This window comes from Delphinus delphis, chromosome 1, assembly GCF_949987515.2.
Source record: "Delphinus delphis chromosome 1, mDelDel1.2, whole genome shotgun sequence".
NCBI classification, from domain to species: domain Eukaryota; kingdom Metazoa; phylum Chordata; class Mammalia; order Artiodactyla; family Delphinidae; genus Delphinus; species Delphinus delphis.
Genome location: NC_082683.1, coordinates 16,731,198 through 16,750,042, shown reverse-complemented (window position 1 = coordinate 16,750,042; position 18,845 = coordinate 16,731,198). Strand labels below are relative to the sequence as shown.

The following is an 18,845-nucleotide window of genomic DNA, read 5'->3' as shown; positions in this document are numbered from 1 at the left end:
CTGGCAGGAGAGGTTGGGACACGTCCACCACAATATGAGCAGCAACAATTTCAGGAAGGCCTTGCAGAGGTCAGGGCCTCTTGTTCCCCAGGAATGAGGCCCAGCCAGAGCTTTAAATACCCCATGCAGCCCAAAATAGCCCCCATTGTCTTGGCCTACAGCTGGGGAGATCCAGGAGAATCCTGAGGGAGGCAGACCTTGGAGGTGGGGAGCAGGAGGAGGTCTCCAAGCACTTCCCTGTAGGGTGCGGGTGGTGTTTTTGTGAAGACTCTTCCATTTGGCTCCTGCAGGAAGGCCTGCCTTGTGGAAAGGGTGGAGCAGCTGCCTAGACTGCGTGAGCAACGTGCAGCCAAGGGGGGAGCCTGGTGGGTGGGGGACTCCCAGAGAGGGCCATGTGCCCAAGTGAAGGTGCTGCTTTGTACCGCAGGGATGTGTGTGCTTTGGCCCACTGGGCCCTCCTCTGTGGGCAGGCCTAGCCAGGTCCCCTGCCCCGGGCCTCCTGGCACCCTCTCCTGCTCTGGCTATTTTGGGCACTGGCTGTGTTCAGGCATGGGGAGGGATGGGTAATCCTGCCCAGACCGAGGATGCTGGGGGCGCTCCCTGGACCACCATTCCAGCCTCTTGGATCTTTGAACACTATGGCCTCTGCCCCTGACCTCATTGTCAAAGGGTCATGGTCAGTGGACTCCAGTGGGATGCCGCCCCCCCGCCCCCCCCCCCCCCCCCCCCCCCCCCCCCCCGGCAAGGGTAAAGAAGGGTGCCAGATAAATCTTTACCCTCAGGGCATTCATGCTGTCAGTATCAGGAATAGTTGTGCTGCTGCTTCTTTTTTTTTTAAATTAATTTACTGTATTTTTGGCTGTGTTGGGTCTTTGTTGCTGCGCGCGGGCGCTCTCCAGCTGCGGCGAACGGGGCCCACTCTTCGTTGCGGTGCGCGGGCTTCTCATTGTGGTGGCTTCTTTTGCTGCAGAGGATGGGCTGTAGGCGCACGGGCCTCAATAGTTGTGGCACGTAGGCTCAGCAGCTGTGGCGCACAGGCCTAGCTGCTCCGCGGCATGTGGGATCCTCCTGGACGAGGGCTCGAACCCGTGTCCCCTGCATTGACAGGTGGATTCCTAACCATTGCGCCACCAGGGAAGCCCAGTTGTGCTTCTTCTAAGCAACGGGTTTGTTTTTACCTACTGGGACACAGAATCCAGGGACCGGTCAGGTTTCCTTCTTCCACTGGCCACTGGAAAACTTAGAACCTAATGCATTGTCACTTTCCCAGACCTCCAGAATTGAGCACATGCTTCCCGCCTACTCGTCTCACTCCAGTCCAGGCCCTGTCTGCTGTAATACAGTTTTGCTTATGCATCTTTAGTTGGTTTTCTCTTGCTGTTACGTGTATATCTTTGTTAGCTGCTTTGAGTCTTTCTAGAACAGGGTAGTGGGGGAGGTGTAAACAGGTAAATGACAATGATGAAGATGGTAACCCTTCGCTGGTCAGTTTCCTGAAGTCTGTTCCTTATGGCTTGGTCCTCACTTTGTAATTCCCTCCCCGAGCCCCGCTCTCTCTGCTGGTGGGAGTCACAGCCTAGAATTTGAGAATTCTAACATTTCAGGGTTTCAGAGTCATAAAATGGCAAAGCCAGAAGGAACCTTTGGGATCGTCTAAGCTGAAAACTTTTAAACGTATTATTAAGCAGTGCAACCCTTGTTTACATCAAAATAATGGTATTTTGGTTAAATACTATTATATTTTGATAAATGACAGCAAACACCTATAGAGCCTCCACCATGTGGTAGCATTTTACAACAACCCTATGAGGTAGATACTATTATTATAAATTATCATGCCCATTTTACAGCTGAGGAAACAGAGGCACAGAGAGGTGAAGTGACTTGCTTACAGCTAACCAGGGACTGAACCAGACATATTATGTAGAAGGTCAGAATATAAAATGGGAAAAGATGGAATTTGTTTGTTATTGAAGTGAGTATTTGGGGGAGTGGGCCCAAACTCTACCTGTTCCCCGCCCACCCCCTGAGGACAGACTGGAAAACAGTGATCTAGGCCTACTGCGACATTTGACAAGGGAGCCTGAGGCCCAGAGAGGGGAAGGGACTTGCCCAAGACATCGGGGTGAGCTGGAAGCCCATTCTCCATCCCTCATGGCCCGCCTGCTGCCTGGAGGACCACCAATCCCTCCCACCTCCCCTCGCCCCCAGCAATCCCCGTCCCCATCTCTGCACTCAGCAGCTGAGCCCTCCCTTGATCACTCTGCTCCCTTTGTCTTTGGGCGTGGATACCCTGGGACCTTCTCCTTGATCCTAGGGCACTGGGAGTGACCAGGTGCTGGGCTACCCTCCTTGTCCTCTCTGAGGGACTCATCTTCTGAGAGGGCAGCTGATGGCCAGGGAGGGAAGGAGCAGCTCCTGTCTGGGTTTTCTCACCCCAGGAGAGAGCATATCCTCCTGCCACCAGCTAGCTGTCACCTGGCCCACTTTTCCTTTGTCAGCACTTCTCGTGTGGCCTTGGGGCTTTTCTGTCTTCAAAACCCCTGTGGTGGTGGCTCATAGCTTACGTCTAAAGCCTTCCTTTGGGAGAGCCAGTGGGCAGCTAGCTGAGGGAAAGGTGGATGTTTGGGTGGGTGTTCCCAAAGTATGTTCTGTGGAACCCTAGTCCCATGAGGTCTGCATGAAGAAAGGGTTCCAAATCAAGCACATTTGGGAAACACTAAATAGTTGTCCCCCTTCCCTCATCGTGGTATTTGGGACATTTAGGACTTAGGGAACCAGCTCAGCTTTGTGCAGCCAGCCTTCCCCAGAAGTGTTTGTCTGCAAGACCTTCCCTCATACCTATTCCTGTCCAGAGTTACTGTGCCCTGGAATGGACATTAGTCATGAGGAAAGGGGACGGGGGGGGGGGGGGGGTGCTTCAAAAGGAAGGGGCCCTTCCTCTTATTTCCAGCTCTGTTGCCCACAGGCCTATCTTCAACCATGGGCTTGGCCCTGCCTGCCCCTCCTCCCCCTCCAGGAAGCAGATGAGGAAAGCCCCGGGGGCAGGGGGAGCTGGCCCTTTTGGCTGCAGCTGTTGGGCTGCCATTCCAGCCTGTTTTTTCCTGTTGCCGATGGCCACGGGAGCAAGCAGGAATGGAGTCACCGAGGCCTGGCTGTCTGGCTGCCTTGCGCAAGGCCCTGGAGCCAGAGCTGTGGGCCTGCTTGCCTCTGAGATCCCCGCCCGTTCCCTGGGATGCTGGTCTGGGCAGCGGGCAGGTCTCTCCTCAGTGACCGTGGACAGCTTCTTGTGCCCCCAGAGATGGGCCTCCTGGCTGCAAAGCTCCAGGTGTCAGAGATGGCAGGAGGAGGGCTCAGGTAGAACAGAGTTCCCTGTTTGGAACCAGGGGTCTGGCTTCAGTGTCTCTGTGGCCATGGGCAAGTCACCTTTCTAAGACTGTCTCTTGATTTGTAAACCCCATTCATTCATTAATTTAACAAATATTATTGAGCATCTCCTGTGTGCCAGGCACTTGTAGGGGCTGGGGATTCAGCAGTGAACAAAATGGACAAAGTCCCTGCCTTCACGGAGCTGATGATAAACATGTAAAATGCAGGGTAGAATTTAAGTGGTGAGGTCGTCTGAGGCAAAGTAAGGGAAGCGACAGAGAGCCAACTATAATGGTTTCTGGACCTGGGATATAGTCGGGGTGGGTCTCTCTAAAGGTGACATTTGAGCAAAAACCAGAGGAAGAGGAATGTGTACACCTGGGGGCGGTGTCCCAGGCAGGGGACACAGCAAGTACAAAGGCCCTGAGGTGGGCGGGGGCTTGGTGTGTTTGAGAACTGTTGAGACAAATGTGGCAGAGAGTAGGGAGGGCACAGTAGGAGAGGAAGTGCAGAGGTCTGTATAAGTATATACACGTGTGTGTAGGTAGATCACACGGGACCTGGTTGGCCATAATAAGGGCTTTTTTCCTAATTCTTTGGTGAGTCGAGAGCAGTTGGAAAGGCCTAACCTAGTCTGTTCAGGCTCATTGTTGTTAGTGGTGTCTCGTTTCATTGAAAATGTGTGGAACACTCCCCGCATCCTCCCGTAGGACTGGCACTGTGCTAGGGACCTCATTCATGAAATCTGTGGGTCGTGACCCCAGAAGGCATGGGCACACCCGACCAGGTTGCTGTGGCCTCGAAGGCCCACAGGCACACCAGTGTTCCATGGCCAGAGAATCTGAGGACCGAACCGGGCTGTGGGCAGGAGGCAGGCACGTGAACACCACAGGCGCCCTTGGCACCAACAGTACTTGGTGGATAACGTTCAACCCCTGGGGACCTTCTTGCTGGGCGGCCCAGCCCGGAAGCTGCCACTCGGCCACTCCCACCACAGTGGCCCCACCTGGCACATGGGTGGGGCAGAGACATTTCCCAGTAGCTTCCTGCTTCCTCCCTGTAAGCGGCAGGCAGCGCACTCAGCACCAGGGGAGACCCATACTTGGGGTGTAAGAGCAGGAAGAGAGTGTGGGGACTCCGGGGACACTGGGAGAATTGGGCTCTGTGACCAGCACCATGACAACAGCACAAAAAGGGGCACTGCTCTTTAGTGGGAAAGCCCATTCAGGGCTGGTTTCCTTTGATCCTCTGCCACCTGGCACAGCATGTCCCACTGCACCAAACTTCTTCCCATCCCTCAGCCCACCTTCCTTCTGCCTGGTGCATACTCTGCTCCCTTCTCCATCCTGCTTAGGCAAAATCGTCTTCAAACCCAGCTGCATTGTCATTTCCTCTGGGAAACCCTCCGCAACCTCCGCCCAGCCTCGCTAAGTGGGGCGGACCCTCCTCTGGGCTCTCCCAGCCTCTGTCCTTCCTCTGCAGAGTTCTCTGCACACTGTGTTGTCATCACTCGGTTTCGTGGTTCTCTGCACACTGTGTTGTCATCACTCGGTTTCGTGGTCTGTCTCCACTAGGCACACGGAGCTCCGTGACCATCTACTTCCTCATTTTATCCTCAGGGCCAACACCTATTAGATGCCCAAAACATAGAGGTCAGAGTGACTGGAATTGAACCTTATGGGGTAGGTCTGACTGATGACCCTTTTTTAACAGATGAGGAAGCTGAGCCCACCCAGCTAGAAAGAGGCCGAGGTGGCCTAGGTTCGGGGCTGTGCACCCTCTCTGCCCCACCGGTCGCATCTCTCTGAGACGCAGGGATAAGTTGCTCTTGCTTGGCCATGGCTATAGCAGACCCATTCGGGCGCCCGCCCCAGCTACATTAGAGGGGCCTTCAAGGCAGAGCCCGGGACAGGTCTACTTGCAAAAGAGCCAGACAAATTCAGGGTCTTTGGCCGCACTTCCCAAAGCAGGTCACCCCTCATTCTACTTGTCGCTCTCAGCAGCCCCAGGAAGGAAGCAAACAAAGCAGGGTGCTTTGCTTTGGGAAGTGTGGCCAAGACCATCTTTATCACCAAGAGAACTGAGACCTGGCAGGATTGTAATCCAAGGGCAAGGTGTCCAGGATGGATTTCAGGGAGTGTGTGACTCAGTCCCCTGCTTCTCTTGGGATGAGGTGTTATGGCCTCGATTTTACCAATGGGGAAATGAAGCCCAGAGATAATTCTGGTATATGCTAGCTGTGTGATCTTGGACAAGTCCTTACTTTCTGTTTCTGAACTTTGCTTTCTTTTGTCAAATGGGCTCATTCCTACCTCAGGGTTGTTGGGCAAGTTCGTTTGTTCATTCATTCATTCTTTCACCATGCCACCTAATCAACAGATTTTTTAAAAATATTTGTTTATTTATTTATTCACTTTGGTCGCTCCGGGTTTTAGTGGCCGCACGCGGGATCCTTTAGTTGCAGCATGCGGACTTCTTAGTTGCAGCATGCATGCGGGATCTAGTTCTCCAACCAGGGATCGAACCTGGGCCCCCTGCATTGGGAGCATGGAGTCTTACCCACTGGACCACCAGGGAAGTCCCTCAATCGGCAGATATTAATTGAGCACCTACTATGTGTTGTCTGTTCTGAAGATGCAGCAATGATGAAAACATAAAAATCACTGTCCTGTCCTCCTGGTGCTCTGGCTCACATTGACCGAGATGGCTGCAGTTTGCTAAAAGGGAAGGGTGTCGAGGGGCTTGTCCGGGGTCACGTGGTGAGTTTGGGGCAGAGCTGGGATGAGAAGCCCCAGGCCCCAGCTTCCCACTCCCTTGGCCAGGGTTGAAGACCCTGACTGGGCCTCAGCACTCCCTCGGGATGCTGGCTGGAATGCTGCCTTTCCAAGTTCCAGGCCATGGTACAGAGGGCAGGGGTCAGAAGGAGGGGCCTGCTGGCAGCTGTGCCTCTGAGCTAGCACAGGGGCCCCACTTTCAAACTGGATTTCTGTTGCCTTAGCTGTGTGTACTTGGGCAGGTGACTTGCCTTCTCTGAGCCTCTTTCCTTATCTGAAAAGTGGGGGAGCCGCCAGTATCTGCCTTGTGAGGTTGTGGGTTTGCGTGAGATAAGCCTCTTATAGACCTTATCTCAGCGTCTGCACATGGTGAGCACTTGATGAGCCTCGGTCGTTCTCCTTATTCGGGGGATCTGTGTCCTTCCCGGCCACCTGACTGGCGAAGATCCTGCCGCCTTGGGAGCCCAAGTGTGGGAAGCTGGCAGGGCTCCCGAGCGGCACGGGCAGTGCAGGCATCCAGAGGAGGCTGCGGCCGCCTCCTTTCCGGCCCGGCGCCCCTCTCAGCCTGCCAGGGGATTAAAGGCCTTTTGGCCTTTGTGTTGGGCCCTCCCGCCCCTGGCAGTTTGCACAACAAAGTGCTGCTCCGACAGATTCCTTCCCCTTTGCCGTCTGCTGCCCGTGGACAAGGTACCCAGCAGCCTGGGGGTGGGGCATGGCACCTTGACCCCGTATCTGGGGCCTGGGTTGTAGCAGAGTGTGGGGAGCACTTGGGAGTTATCTGGGAGCCTGCGTCACAGCAGAGTGGGAGGAGGAACTTGTCTGAGTTTGGGTCCCTCCCTGGAGATTCGGGGGCCTCGGGTCACGCTTTTGCTGGTCCCTCCGCCTTGGGTGGGGGAGGGGGCAGAGTCTGTGCTGGCAGAAGGCAGGTGGGCAGGCAGCGGCTCGTTTGTCCCCCACCCGCACGCTGTCTCTGGATTTTGATGGAGTGAGCTCACTCCAGGCAGCTGCAGCCACCCTGGGGACTGCGGTACTCAGGCCTTCCTGCCCAGCTGTGGGGTGGTGGAGGGCTCAGCCCCAGGCCTGGACCATGGGGAGGTGGGGGGAGGGCATGGGCTGGCTGCCCAAGACATGGGAAGAATGTCTCTGGAGAAGCCCGAAGTCCTCCAGTCCTCCCAGAATCAACCTCAGAGCAGGCAGACCATTTGAGCCTTGAAACCACGCTTCACCCCCAGCCAGGGCCCCACCCAGCCAGCCCGCCCAGGGCCTGGGCAGCAGAGCCAGACCCCTCCCTTCATCCCAGACCGGAAGGTGACCCTAGGCCCGAGCCCAAATCCCATCATGAAGTGCATCACTTCATCACCTCTCAGCCCTTCACCCCTACCCTGTGCCCCTGCACGGTACTAATTCTAATGCTTATGGCGCACTACCTATGCAAGGTACGAGGCTGATGACTTACGTGCTTACTCCCATTTACACAGATGACCCTCTCCGAGCCTGCAACATGGAAATAACAGTTATAAGTTCACAGTCCCTTAATTGAGACCCTTGGAGTCAGCCATGTTTTGGAATTCAGAAGTTTCCAAACTTGAGAAAGGTGACATAGAGCATATGCCAGCTGTGATGTGCCATCCTCGGTAGAGTCTGGGGCAACACCCCATAATCAAACACATTAATATTGCTGCGGCAAAATGTATGACTGTTGACCCTAAGTGGAGTGGATAAGCTATTAATAGCTTCATGTCAATTTAGGTCAGGACTTGACACCAAATGAGCTTGCGATAAACTTACTAAAAACAAAACAAAAAAAACCACTCTTGGTTTTCGGAGCTCCTTGGATTTCCCTTATTGCAGATGAGGGATAGTGGCCCTGTAGTGCCAGCCCTCCCGGGTTGCTGTGAGGATTAGTTGAGTATGTTGAGGACAGGGCCTGGCACGGGGAAAGCCCTCCGCGGACAGTGACCATTTTTATGGTCGTCTCTTCACTTGCCGCTGTGTCTCTTCCTACAGCTTTGATTTTAGCAGCGCCGGAAACTCTTGTCTATACACGTAACCTCCACAAGACCCACAATCCTCACTTAAAAACTCCTTTTTATCTTTTTTTTTTTTTTTTCTTTTTTTGCGGTACGTGGGCCTCTCACTGTTGTGGCCTCTCCCGTTGCGGAGCACAGGCTCCGGACGCGCAGGCTCAGTGGCCATGGCTCACGGGCCCAGCCGCTCCGCAGCCTGTGGGATCTTCCCGGACCGGAGCATGAACCCGTGTCCCCTGCATCGGCAGGCGGGCTCTCAACCACTGCGCCACCAGGGAAGCCCCTAAAAACTCCTTTTGAAAACCCCACACCCCATATCCACTATCTGTATCTGTACCTACCCCTGTACCCCAAAACCTCTGCCTTCTATACCCCTCGCTCATGGCTTGACCTTTCACCCCCACACTCTTCCCAGACATCCTTGGCTCCTTCTGCATCCTCACCCAGGCCAGGAGAGGAAGGTGCGGCCGATGTCCCCGGTCCCCAAGGAGCCTTTGCAGGACTTGGACCTGGAGCTCCATGTGCGACCTCATCCTCGCTGGAGGGCCTGGATCCAACCCAGCCTCTGAGAGTGGGCGCCTCCCAGAAGTCCCCCGTCTGTTTGATATCCTGCCTGTCTGGCCCCCCCACTGCCTCACCCTGCCTGTGTTCAGGGAGCGCCTGGCCATTGTGTGTGTGGGGGCACTCTGCCCACACCTCCACCGCACGCAATTGTTCCTAGCAGTCTAGAACAGTCCTTGGCCTGTGTGAGTCAGCTGCCCCTTCCTTTCCTTCGCCAGGAACCTGCAGGGTCTGGAAAATCCCCTTCTCTGTTTGACTCCTTCCTCTCTGACCCAGGCCTGCCCTCTGGACCCCTCCTGTCTGGCCCCGCCATCCGGCTCCAACGCCTGCCTGAAGCACGGGGTTCCTCTGGAAGGAAGCAGGGCTCCCTCACAGCCGGAGACAGGCTGCAGCGCAGGAAACCTGGGTTCTATTTCTGCCTTTGACCTTGGAGCCACTGATGGCCCTCCTTGGGACCTTAAGCACCCACTGTATGGGTCCAGGACGCTGCCAGCTCAGGCATCCCATGAGCCATCCTGGGAGCTGGTCCGGTTGGGGATGGAGACTGGTCAGCCCTGGGCCTCCTGGCCCTGCCCATTGCTTGGGCCTCATGGCCAGCCCAGAGGCCCAGCTCCAGCCCCATGTCCTTTCCTGGGGAGCAGGGGCTTGGGGTAGGGAGCTCAGAGGTCCTGGGGCAGTCCTGACTCTGCCAGCCAGGGGGGGCCATCCGCACCAGCTCATCCATCTCAGGGGGTCATTGTCAGGGTCACATGACACTGAGGCTGAGGAAATGCCCTGTAAACTGGGAATTGCAGTTGAGAGGCTATGTGGGAGTGACTCTCAGTGACCTCAGTTGGTTCGTCTCTTCCACAGCCTTCGTTACAGAGGTGGTGTGGCACAGTGGTAAGGACTTAGCTGTTGGGGCCAGACCACCAGGGTTCAAATCCCAGCTCTACCCTGTGCTAGCTCTTCAAGCAGGTTCCTGACTCTGCTCCATTTCCCCGTCGTTACAGTGGGGTTACCTGACACCTGACCTGGGTTAACACCTACAAAATCCTTAGAGGAGTGCCTGCTGCATAGTAAGTGCTCAGTAAATGTTAGTCCACGTAGACCCTGGACTTTCCAGCTCTGAATCCAAATTCCCTTCTATGGTCAAGTCCTAAGACTTTTTTGTGCTAAGCAAAAGTCCTAAGCTCTTTTGTGCTCTTTCTGGAAGCTTCTTTGCAGCCTGGCTTCATCTCCCTTCCTAGATGTAAAATACAGCTGTGAAAACCTTTTGATCTTCAGCTTTCCACAAGTGAAGTCTCTGCACTTGCTGGCTTGTGCCTTGCTGCAGGCCCTTATCTGACCCCAAAGCCTCAGGTCCTGGGGTAGGGACTGCGAGCAAGGGCAGGCTGGCATGCACAGAGACCATTTCCTGGGGTCCCTGGGGTGGAGGGGCTTCGGTCCAGGACCCGCCATGCTCTGGATTCTCTCCTCTCACTGCAGATGTGTGTTCCTAGCATTTTTTCCAAGTTGAATCTTTGCTATTTCCTGTCCATTCCCGAGCCCCGGTGGCCTCTCCCTCCCTGGGAGAAGCTCTAGACCTTGCTTACCACCAGGATTTTCCTTTCCAGACAGCAGTCTGGTGTCTAGGGGGTGCCAGGAATCTCTGTGCACCATGCATGCCCTCCACAGCCTTACTTCCATGGGGAGGGAGAGGGGGTGGCAATGACACAAAGAGAGCCCTCCCCAAGTGGGGAGGGTCCTGCCCCTCTAACCTCCTCTGCCCAGTGTCAGTGCCCCTGCACCAGCCCTAGCCGCACTCCCCTTAGGTCAATCAGGGCCTTCTCAGGACCACCCCTGCCCCCAACCCAGTGGGAACATTGCCCTCTACCCCTACCCAGGGGAGGAAGGAGAAACCCTGGTAGGGGGCTAGTCTTGTGGTTCGTAACCCGTGAGTGTCAGAATCCCCTGAGCATGCACGACTTTAACCCTCCCAGCTGGGGTGGGGAGAGTCTGACTCAGCGGCTCTGAGAAGGAGCCCAGGAATCTACTTCTCACCAGCTCCTTGAGGTTCTAAGGCTTATTCCTGGATGCAGACCTCATGGGCATGGCCCAGAGGTCTACTGGCCACCCAGGGCTGGAATGGGCACTTGTCCAGAGGGAGAGGGAGGGGAGAGAAGGAACAGGAGGGACTTCCCTGGTGGTCCAGTAGTTGAGACTCTGCGATTCCAATGCAGGGGACGCGGGTTCAATTCCTGGTCGAGGAACTAAGATTCCACATGCCGCGCGGTGTGGCCAAAAAATAATGAAATAAAATACATGTGAATTCAAAAATATATACATTTAAAAAAAAAAAAGGAACAGGAGGAGGGATATGCCCGTGGATTGTGTGGGGAAGGGCTTTAGGGGATAAGACATGGGCAGTGCAGACATTACGTGAGGCTTGGTAGCACTGCAAACACAAAGATGACCAATTGGCACCCAGCCCCTCCCCCCAGGGAGCTCCCAGCCTGGGAGGGAGATGCATATAGACTGCTTGAGGGTGGGTGGTACCTTCAGAACAAGTCATGTTCAGGAAGCAGCTAGAATTAATAGGTGATGACACTTTTGTCCATTCGTTTATTCAAGCATTTATTGAACATGGAGTGCTGAGAAGGTAGAGATGAGCTCATCACAGGCCATGCCTTCAAGATGCTGTCATTCCAGTGGAGGTACAGGTCATTACAGTGTGAGCCCTGGAGGGCCCAGAACCCAGCCTAGGGGCAGAGGTGGCTGGAAAGGCCAAGGAGTCATGACAAAGCCTCCCAGAGGAGATTTTCTTTTGAGTCATATTTATTGAGGTGTAAATTACATACAATAAAACATACCCACTTTAAGTGTACAATTCAGTAATGAGAATGAGTTGTATATAACCAGGGGACCGTTACTCCAAAAGGTTTCCTGTGACCCTTCCCGGACAGCCGCACCCGATCCCTGGTCCCAGGCAACTACAGATCTTTCTGTCATTATAGATTAGACTTTTCCCCCGTGGGTTTCATATAAGTGAAATCATATGCTATGGAGTCTTCTGTGTCTGGCTTCTTTCACTCAGCATAATGTGTTTGAGATTCCTCCATGTTTCCAGGCCTATATGGAATTTGTTCCATTTTGTTACTGAGTAGTTAGAGGAGGTGATGTTTAGGTGAGTTTCGGAGGATGAACTGGAGTTAGCCCGGTAAACAAAAGGAGGAAGGGCATTCCAAAAGAGGCACCAGCTGAGAAAAGGCCAGAGGCTCCAAGACATGCGCTCTGTGAAGTTGGGGAAGCAGGGAGGGAGAAGGATTGGCTGTTTCTCTGTTTTTCTTCTTCTCTTTGGCCCTCTCTGCTGCTGCCACCACCTTGTCTAGCCAGTGAGGGCCGGGTTTGGTTTTCACAAGTGAGACTATTTCCTTCTGGTCAGGCTGGGCTCCCCAGATAGGGCTGAGGCCAGGGCAGGCCTGAGACACTCGCGCCAGGCCATCTGGGGCTGGGTGTGTGAATCCATGCACTCTTGTGCTTGGGGGCTCTGGGGTTCCCTTGGGGGCTCTGCTGGGTTTGTTTTCCTCTAAGTTATTTTGTAAAACTCCTTTGGAAACACCTCAATCTTGTCTAAGTGGAAAGAGGCCTTCGTTGTCCGCACCCATCCCCAAGAAAGGCAGGGGTCATGGCTGCGGGGGCCCTTCTGCGCCGGCCTGCAAGGTGCGGGGTCCGAGCCGCCCCTCTGTGGAACGGGAGCCCGAGGTGGAGCTTGTGCTGGGCTCAGCTGCAGCCCGAGGTCACATGAGTTGACACCACGCCTGACCTGCCCCCGTTCAGCCCAGCAGCTGGGCTCCACCCCCGCTTCTGGGTGTGCAGATGATCCTGTCAGTGTGCCCACAAGTGCCAGAGCTGATCTCCAGCGTGGCTGGAATGTGTTCCCTGTGGCCTGGAGGTTTGGAGGCCACACCAAGGCAGAAAGAGGTGGCCAAGACCGCTGGGGCGGGGCGCAGGGGGCTGCTGTCGGCGGCAGCAGCTTCAGTTGACCTCCCCTCCATTTCTGCTTCTGTCCCCCATCCATGCTGCCCCTGGCCACCCTGTCACCTGCCCACATCCCCCATCTTTGCTGGCCCTGGTCACCCTTTACCTGCCTGTGTATCCCTGTCCACTAACGCATGTCCTGGATATCACTTGCCTTCTCCAAAGGAAGAAGAGTCGTCACTTACCAAAGGGATTTTAAGTTTGTTGTCGGGACTTCCCTGGCGGTCCAGTGGTTAGGACTCCGCGCTTCCACTGCAGGGGGCACGGGTTCAATCCCTGGTCGGAGAACTAAGATCCCACAAGACGTGCAGTGTGGCCCAAAACAAACTTATAAGTTTATTTGAGGATTCATGCAGGGGCTAATGAGATTTGGGGAAACTGAGTCAAAAACAATGGTACAGCCCCAGCCTGACTGTCTTCGCCAAACCGTGTCTGATTTAACTGCCGGAGGGCCTTGGGGTGGGACTCTGGCCCCCCCCTTGAAGTGAGAAGAGGGGTCCTGGGCTTGGCAGGAGTTGAAGAGTTTGACACAATTGCTCGTGTGGTGTCCCACAGGTAACCTGCGGGCTGAGGGCATATGATGGCTTGTCCCTGCCCGAGGATGCAGAGACAGTCACAGTGGGCCGTGCTGGCTGGAGCTATTCAGACCTTTCTGATGATGAGGACTTCCTGGCTGATGAGGCCTCCGGAGGTGAGCAGAGGGTTCTGGTGGCTGGGAGTGGAAGGGGTAAGGACGGAATTGGGGTTCTTCCCACCGGTCCTTAAAGAGGCTCCAGGATGCTTGCCCAAGGTGGCACTTCAGGAGATGGACTAAGAAAGATATGGAAGCAACCTAAGTGTCCATCAGCAGATGACTGGATAAAGATGTGGTATATACATATACAATGAGGTACTACTCAGCCCTAAAAAAGAATGAAATGTTGCCATTTGCAGCAACATGGATGGACTTGGAGGGCATTATGCTAAGTGAAATAAGTCAGACAGAGAAAGACAAAATACCGTATGATATCACTTATATGTGGAATCGAAAAAATACAACAAACTAATGAATATAACAGAAAAGAAGCAGATTCACAGATGTAGAGAACAAACTAGTGGGTTACCAGTGGGTACAGGGGAGGGGAGAAGGGCAATATAGCGGTAGAGGAGTAAAAGGTACAAACTATTAGGTGTAAAATAAGCTACAAGGATATGTTGTACATCATGAGGAACATAGCCAGTATTTTATAATAACTATAAGTGGAGTATAACCTTCAAAAATCGTGAATCACGGGAATTCCCTGGCAGTCCAGTGATTAGGACTTGGTGCTTTCACTGCCGGGGGCCTGGGTTCGATCCCTGGTCGGGGAACTAAGATCCCACAAGCCACGTGGCACAGCCAAAAACAAAAAAAAATTGAGAATCGCTATATTGTATGCCTGTAACCTGTATAATGCTGTACAGCAACTATACTTCAATTTTTTTTTAGTTCAGAAAAAAAAGAGGTGGGTTAAAAGCTGCGTGCATCCTGAGCCCTGGTCCCAGTGACCGCAGGATCCTCCACTTAAAACTGTGTGACCCGGGACTGGTGGCTGCTTCTCCTTACAGCCCAGATTGAGCAGGACCTAAGGGGAGGGTGGTGGGCAGTGCACAGTGGAGGATGATTACGGCCCCCTACTCCACTTCCTCCCATTCTCACCTAGAGGCCAGTCGGACCTGGCGCCACCCGCCCCATCCCTCCTGGTCCACACCCTCTCTGATGGAGGCTTCCAAGCTGGTTACAGGCCGGCCCTCCCTAAGTGTGGAGAGGAGGCAACAGCTGTGTTTTCATGACCTTCCCCACCGTGTGCCAGGTGCCCAGAACAGTGCCTGACACCCAGTAGGTGCTCAACAAAGATTAATTGTTGCTGAATAAGTCTCTCTTTTACTTGTAGATGGTGTGGGCAGCGGGGACCTGGGCAGCGGGGACTTCCAGATGGGTAAGTATCTGGGGGCATCGCACAGGCCCCCATCCTGCCCCCGGGGAAGCCCCAGACTAGGTCTTTCCAGCCACAGAGGCGGCATCTCCTGGACTGAGGGCCTTGAGGGCTCCTTGTGCCTGCCATGGGGATGGTCTCATCCCCGCTGAGTGACAGTTGTGTGCCTTGGTTGGCCAGTCCCTGCAAGGTTGGGTATGGACAGGTTCTGTGCCTGCCTGTGCTGGGAAATGCCCGGTTCTGATAGGGACTGAAAGTCAGCCACTCAGCATTCAAAGCCAGATTCTCACCTCCCTGGGCGGCTCAGCTGTGGAGTCCTTCCCCAGAGCCCTCCTTGGGGGTGAATGCTGCAGAGTGGGGGACCCCAGGCAGGGGTGGGCAGAGAGAGGGGACTCTGTGGCACAGGCATTCGGGTAAGCCAAGAGCTGGACCTGGGAGGGAACCTGCCTTAGGTCGGGTCACCTGCTGGGAAGCCGAAGTTCCTGGGTTGGGGAAAGAGGGTTGGGCTTCCTGGAGGGAAAGGAATCAGGCCTCCGTCAGCTGCCCACTCTGCCAGCACTCCAAGTGCACAGCCAGAGCAGGAGCTGGCCCAGCGCTGGGACCGGGGCTTCACAGTCTCTGTTTCCTCCCACCCTGGGATTCTGACGAGAGAAGGAACTACTCGGGACAAAGCCATGCGGTTCCTGCTGCCTTCTCTGGGAGCCAGTGCCTGGGCACAACGTGATCAGGGCCAAGGATGGAGCTCAGCTCAGAGTCACCACTGGGCGGCCCCGCTGCATCCCTGTGCTGCCCACCCCAGCAGGCCTGGGGCGAGTCTGGCCTGGGTCCCTCCAGGGACGGGGTTGCCTCCCTACGGCTGGAGTATCAGAAGCATCCCAATGCCAGAGGGTGGCATCCTAACCGGGCCAGTATGGATAGGAGGGTTGACCCCTGGGTGGCACAGTCCTGACTGTGACCTCCCAGCACCTGGGACGCAGACAGTGCCTGAAGCTTTTCCATGTGTAGGTCTCTGCAGGGCTGCAGATGCCTGGGAGCTGGGTGGGGCCTGTGTGCGGGTGTCAGGTGGGCCCCATGCACACAATGCTCACCCCAGAATGGCCTGTGCTGATGCGTCTCTGGGAGCTGCCTCTTGCCAAGCCAAGTCTGCCTGCTGCGGCCCTGGGCCAGTCCACCCTGTCCCTTCAGAAATATCTAGAGCCCCTCCCAGGGGGCTGCTCACAGCAGCTCCACCTGCTTTGAGTGGTCCTTGCTAGCCCACCTCGTCCCATGAGAAGCAGCTATGAGGGCGAGAGAAGCCAGAGGTGGGGGAAGGATGGGGATGGGGGGCAGCAGCCGGGGAGGGCCCAAGGGCAGGGCAGGAGCCTTTCCTTGTAGGTGGGGCTGATCTGTGGGAAGATGTGGGGCCTTAGGCCCTCCGGACCCAAACGCTGGCACCAGCCCGCTGCCCCTGGGGCAGGTCCAGGCAGCTGGGTTGCATCTCAGCCCAGGGGGCATCAGATAAGTCTCCCTGATTCCCAGGGTCAGGGTGCCTGCTTCAGCCTTGCCCAAGGGCAGGTCCCTCCTAACTCTGGTGAGCAAGGGCCGTCCTGACCATGATGGGGCCGTGCCTGGCCACCCCTTGACTGACCCAACCCCCGACCCTGGAATGTCTGAGACGGCTCCTCCCTCACCCCTTCCCTCGGGCAGGGTTGCGGCTCCCCTTGGCTCTGTCCCAGCCCTGACTGCCACCCCCAGGCCAGGACCCCTCCTGGACAGCTCCTGGCTCTGCCTCCCCACCTTGGGAACCCTACCCACCTCCCCTCGCCCAATCTTTCCACCTTCTGACTGTCTCTTTGTCTGTCCTGCTGACAAACTGTCTACATGTCTCCCCTGTTCCCTCCCTCCCCTGCCTTGGGCCATCTCTTTCCTACTCTGTGTGTCTCTGTCTCACGCTGCCTCTCTCCCTCCACCTCTTGGACTTGCATCTCTGCTTCCATGTCCCTCTGTCTTTCCCTCTTTTCAATCTGCCTTTGTCTCGTCTTTTCTCTCTCTCATTCTCCCCACCACTTTCTCTCTGTGTCTCTGCCTGTATCTATCTCTCTGTGTCTCTGTCTCCTTCTCTCTGTCTGCTTCATCTCTTTCTGTTTTCTGTCTCCATCAGTCTCTGTGTCTCTCTGTCATTTCCCCCCTCTGTCTCTCCCTTTGGTCTCGCCACCTCCCTGCTGTCTCTGCCCCTCCTCACCTCCCTCTCTGCAGGCCCTGGGCCACCCCCGGGCCACCCTCCCGTGGCTGGTGTGATGGTCTTGGAGCCCGAGGAGGAGTCGCCTTTCCCTCTCTCCCTCCCCCTCCTCTCTCCTAGCTCTTCCTCTCACTCCTTTGTCTTCTCCGCACCTCCCACCCCACCCCCCCCACCCCCCCCCCCCACCCCCCCCCCCCCCCCCCCGGCCCCGACCTACACTTGGTCACACTTGAAGGTCAGAGGCACCTCTCTGCAGAGTCTGGGGCCAGGCCTGCCTCTGTCCCCACCCAGCTGGCCTCACCTTCTCCCCTGCCCCTGCCCAGGAGGCAGCCAGGCCCCAGCCGGGCACACAATCTAAGCCCAGTGGGCCGGACCCCTGGTGTAGGCAGGATGGATGCAGCAACCCCTCGGGGAAAAGGCTAGGGCCTCGGGCCTCGCTGATCCTGGGGACCCAGAGGGACTGGGCTGGGGTTCGGGGGCCCAGGTGTGTGGGGGACGAGTTCTGTTGAGCAGGGACAGGGTATCGAGCGTAGGTGGGGTAGTTGGCTCCGGGGCTGGGGGTGGTCAGGTGTGTGTCCCCCACCCCACTCGGGGTGCCGGGCAGCTCTGGGCCTCCCGTCCCTCCAGCCATTGGCTCCAACTGAGCTGTCCAGATGGGGTCAGATGAGGACCAGCGTGGAGCTGGTCAGCCAGGCAGGCGCCCAGAGAGCACTCCCACCCCAGTCTGCATCATTCCCACCAGCACCCTCAGCTCTGGGGGCTGGTTCCTGAAACTCACCTTCTGCCCCAGCCCTCGGATACCTGCCACAGGGAGGCCGCTCAGGGTGGAAAAGGGGGTGTGCTCATCCTGACCTGCCCCTGATCTGGGAGAAGGCAGGGGGTGGGGTCAGGTTGGAGGGTCCGTGCCCTTCCCAGGCCCTAGTAGAAAGGGGCTTTGTGGAGCCTCAGCCCCCTCCCCCAGCAGCGGGCACATTCCTGGGCAGGCCTGGCCCCCTCGCCCGCGCTGGGCCGCAGGGCTGAGGCCAGGGGCCAGGGTGGGGGACTTTCAATGGGCCTCTGTGCCAGCTCACAAGAGGCCTCTGTGGCCAAGCTTGCGGCCCTCACGCTCCAGCCCACGGGGCCCCGCCCGCCCGGCACCCAGGAGCCCAGCCCAGCATGGTCCCCGTGATTCAGCGCAGGCAGCGCTGCCCTCACAAGCACCTTCTCTTGGTGCAGGAGTTCCCTCCGGCTGCTTGCTAGGCTGCCGTCCTGATGTGCCCAGGACTTGCTCCGTGAGCCGCAGAGCGGGAGGGTCCAGGCGCAGAGGGCGTGTGCACCTGTGGACCTGCCGGACAGAGTAAAGGGGAAAGAGGACAGGCCCAGCCAGTGCCACTCCCTGCTCTGCTGCCCACACGCTGATTGTCACTTCTCAGAGCCCACTTCTGCCTCAGGCACAGCTGCTGTCCCCTCTGCCTGGAGTGCGCTTCTCTCAGAGGCCTCCCAGTACCTTACTCTCTGCCTTCAAGCATCCCCTTTGCGGAGAGGCCTCCCTGGCTGCCCTGGGGAAGTAGCGAGCTACCCCCACGCCAGCACGCCCGCTCCCCCAGCCCTTGTTTTTTTCTCCCTCATAGTCCATATATTCCTTGCCCATTTGTTCTATTTCCTTTCTCCTCCCCCTAGAAAGTGATCTTTATGAAGTTCGCTGCTATATCCCTTGCCCCTAGAACACTGCCAAGCATATGAAAGACCTTCAGTATAGATTCGATAAAGCAATGAATGAATGCCTCTCTCAGATGGGAAGAAATAAAACCAAATCCATTCCTTCAGTTTGCCTTAAAGACCAGAGATAGGGGCTTCCCAGGTGGCACAGTGGTTGAGAGTCCGCCTGCCGATGCAGGGGATACCGGTTCGTGCCCCGGTCCGGGAGGATCCCACATGCCGCGGAGCGGCTGGGCCCGTGAGC

At 56.3% G+C, this 18,845-nt stretch overlaps 1 protein-coding gene across 1 annotated transcript in view; it reads left to right on the top strand.

Moving 5' to 3' along the window:
• The window catches only part of HSPG2 (heparan sulfate proteoglycan 2), a 102,038-nt gene that overhangs the window by 22,170 nt on the left and 61,023 nt on the right, over nucleotides 1-18,845 (top strand). Inside the window, exons 2-3 of the mRNA XM_060015721.1 lie at nucleotides 13,286-13,421; nucleotides 14,644-14,688. Of these exons, the coding sequence (XP_059871704.1) occupies nucleotides 13,286-13,421; nucleotides 14,644-14,688 (181 nt within the window). The remainder of the gene's footprint in view (nucleotides 1-13,285; nucleotides 13,422-14,643; nucleotides 14,689-18,845) is intronic.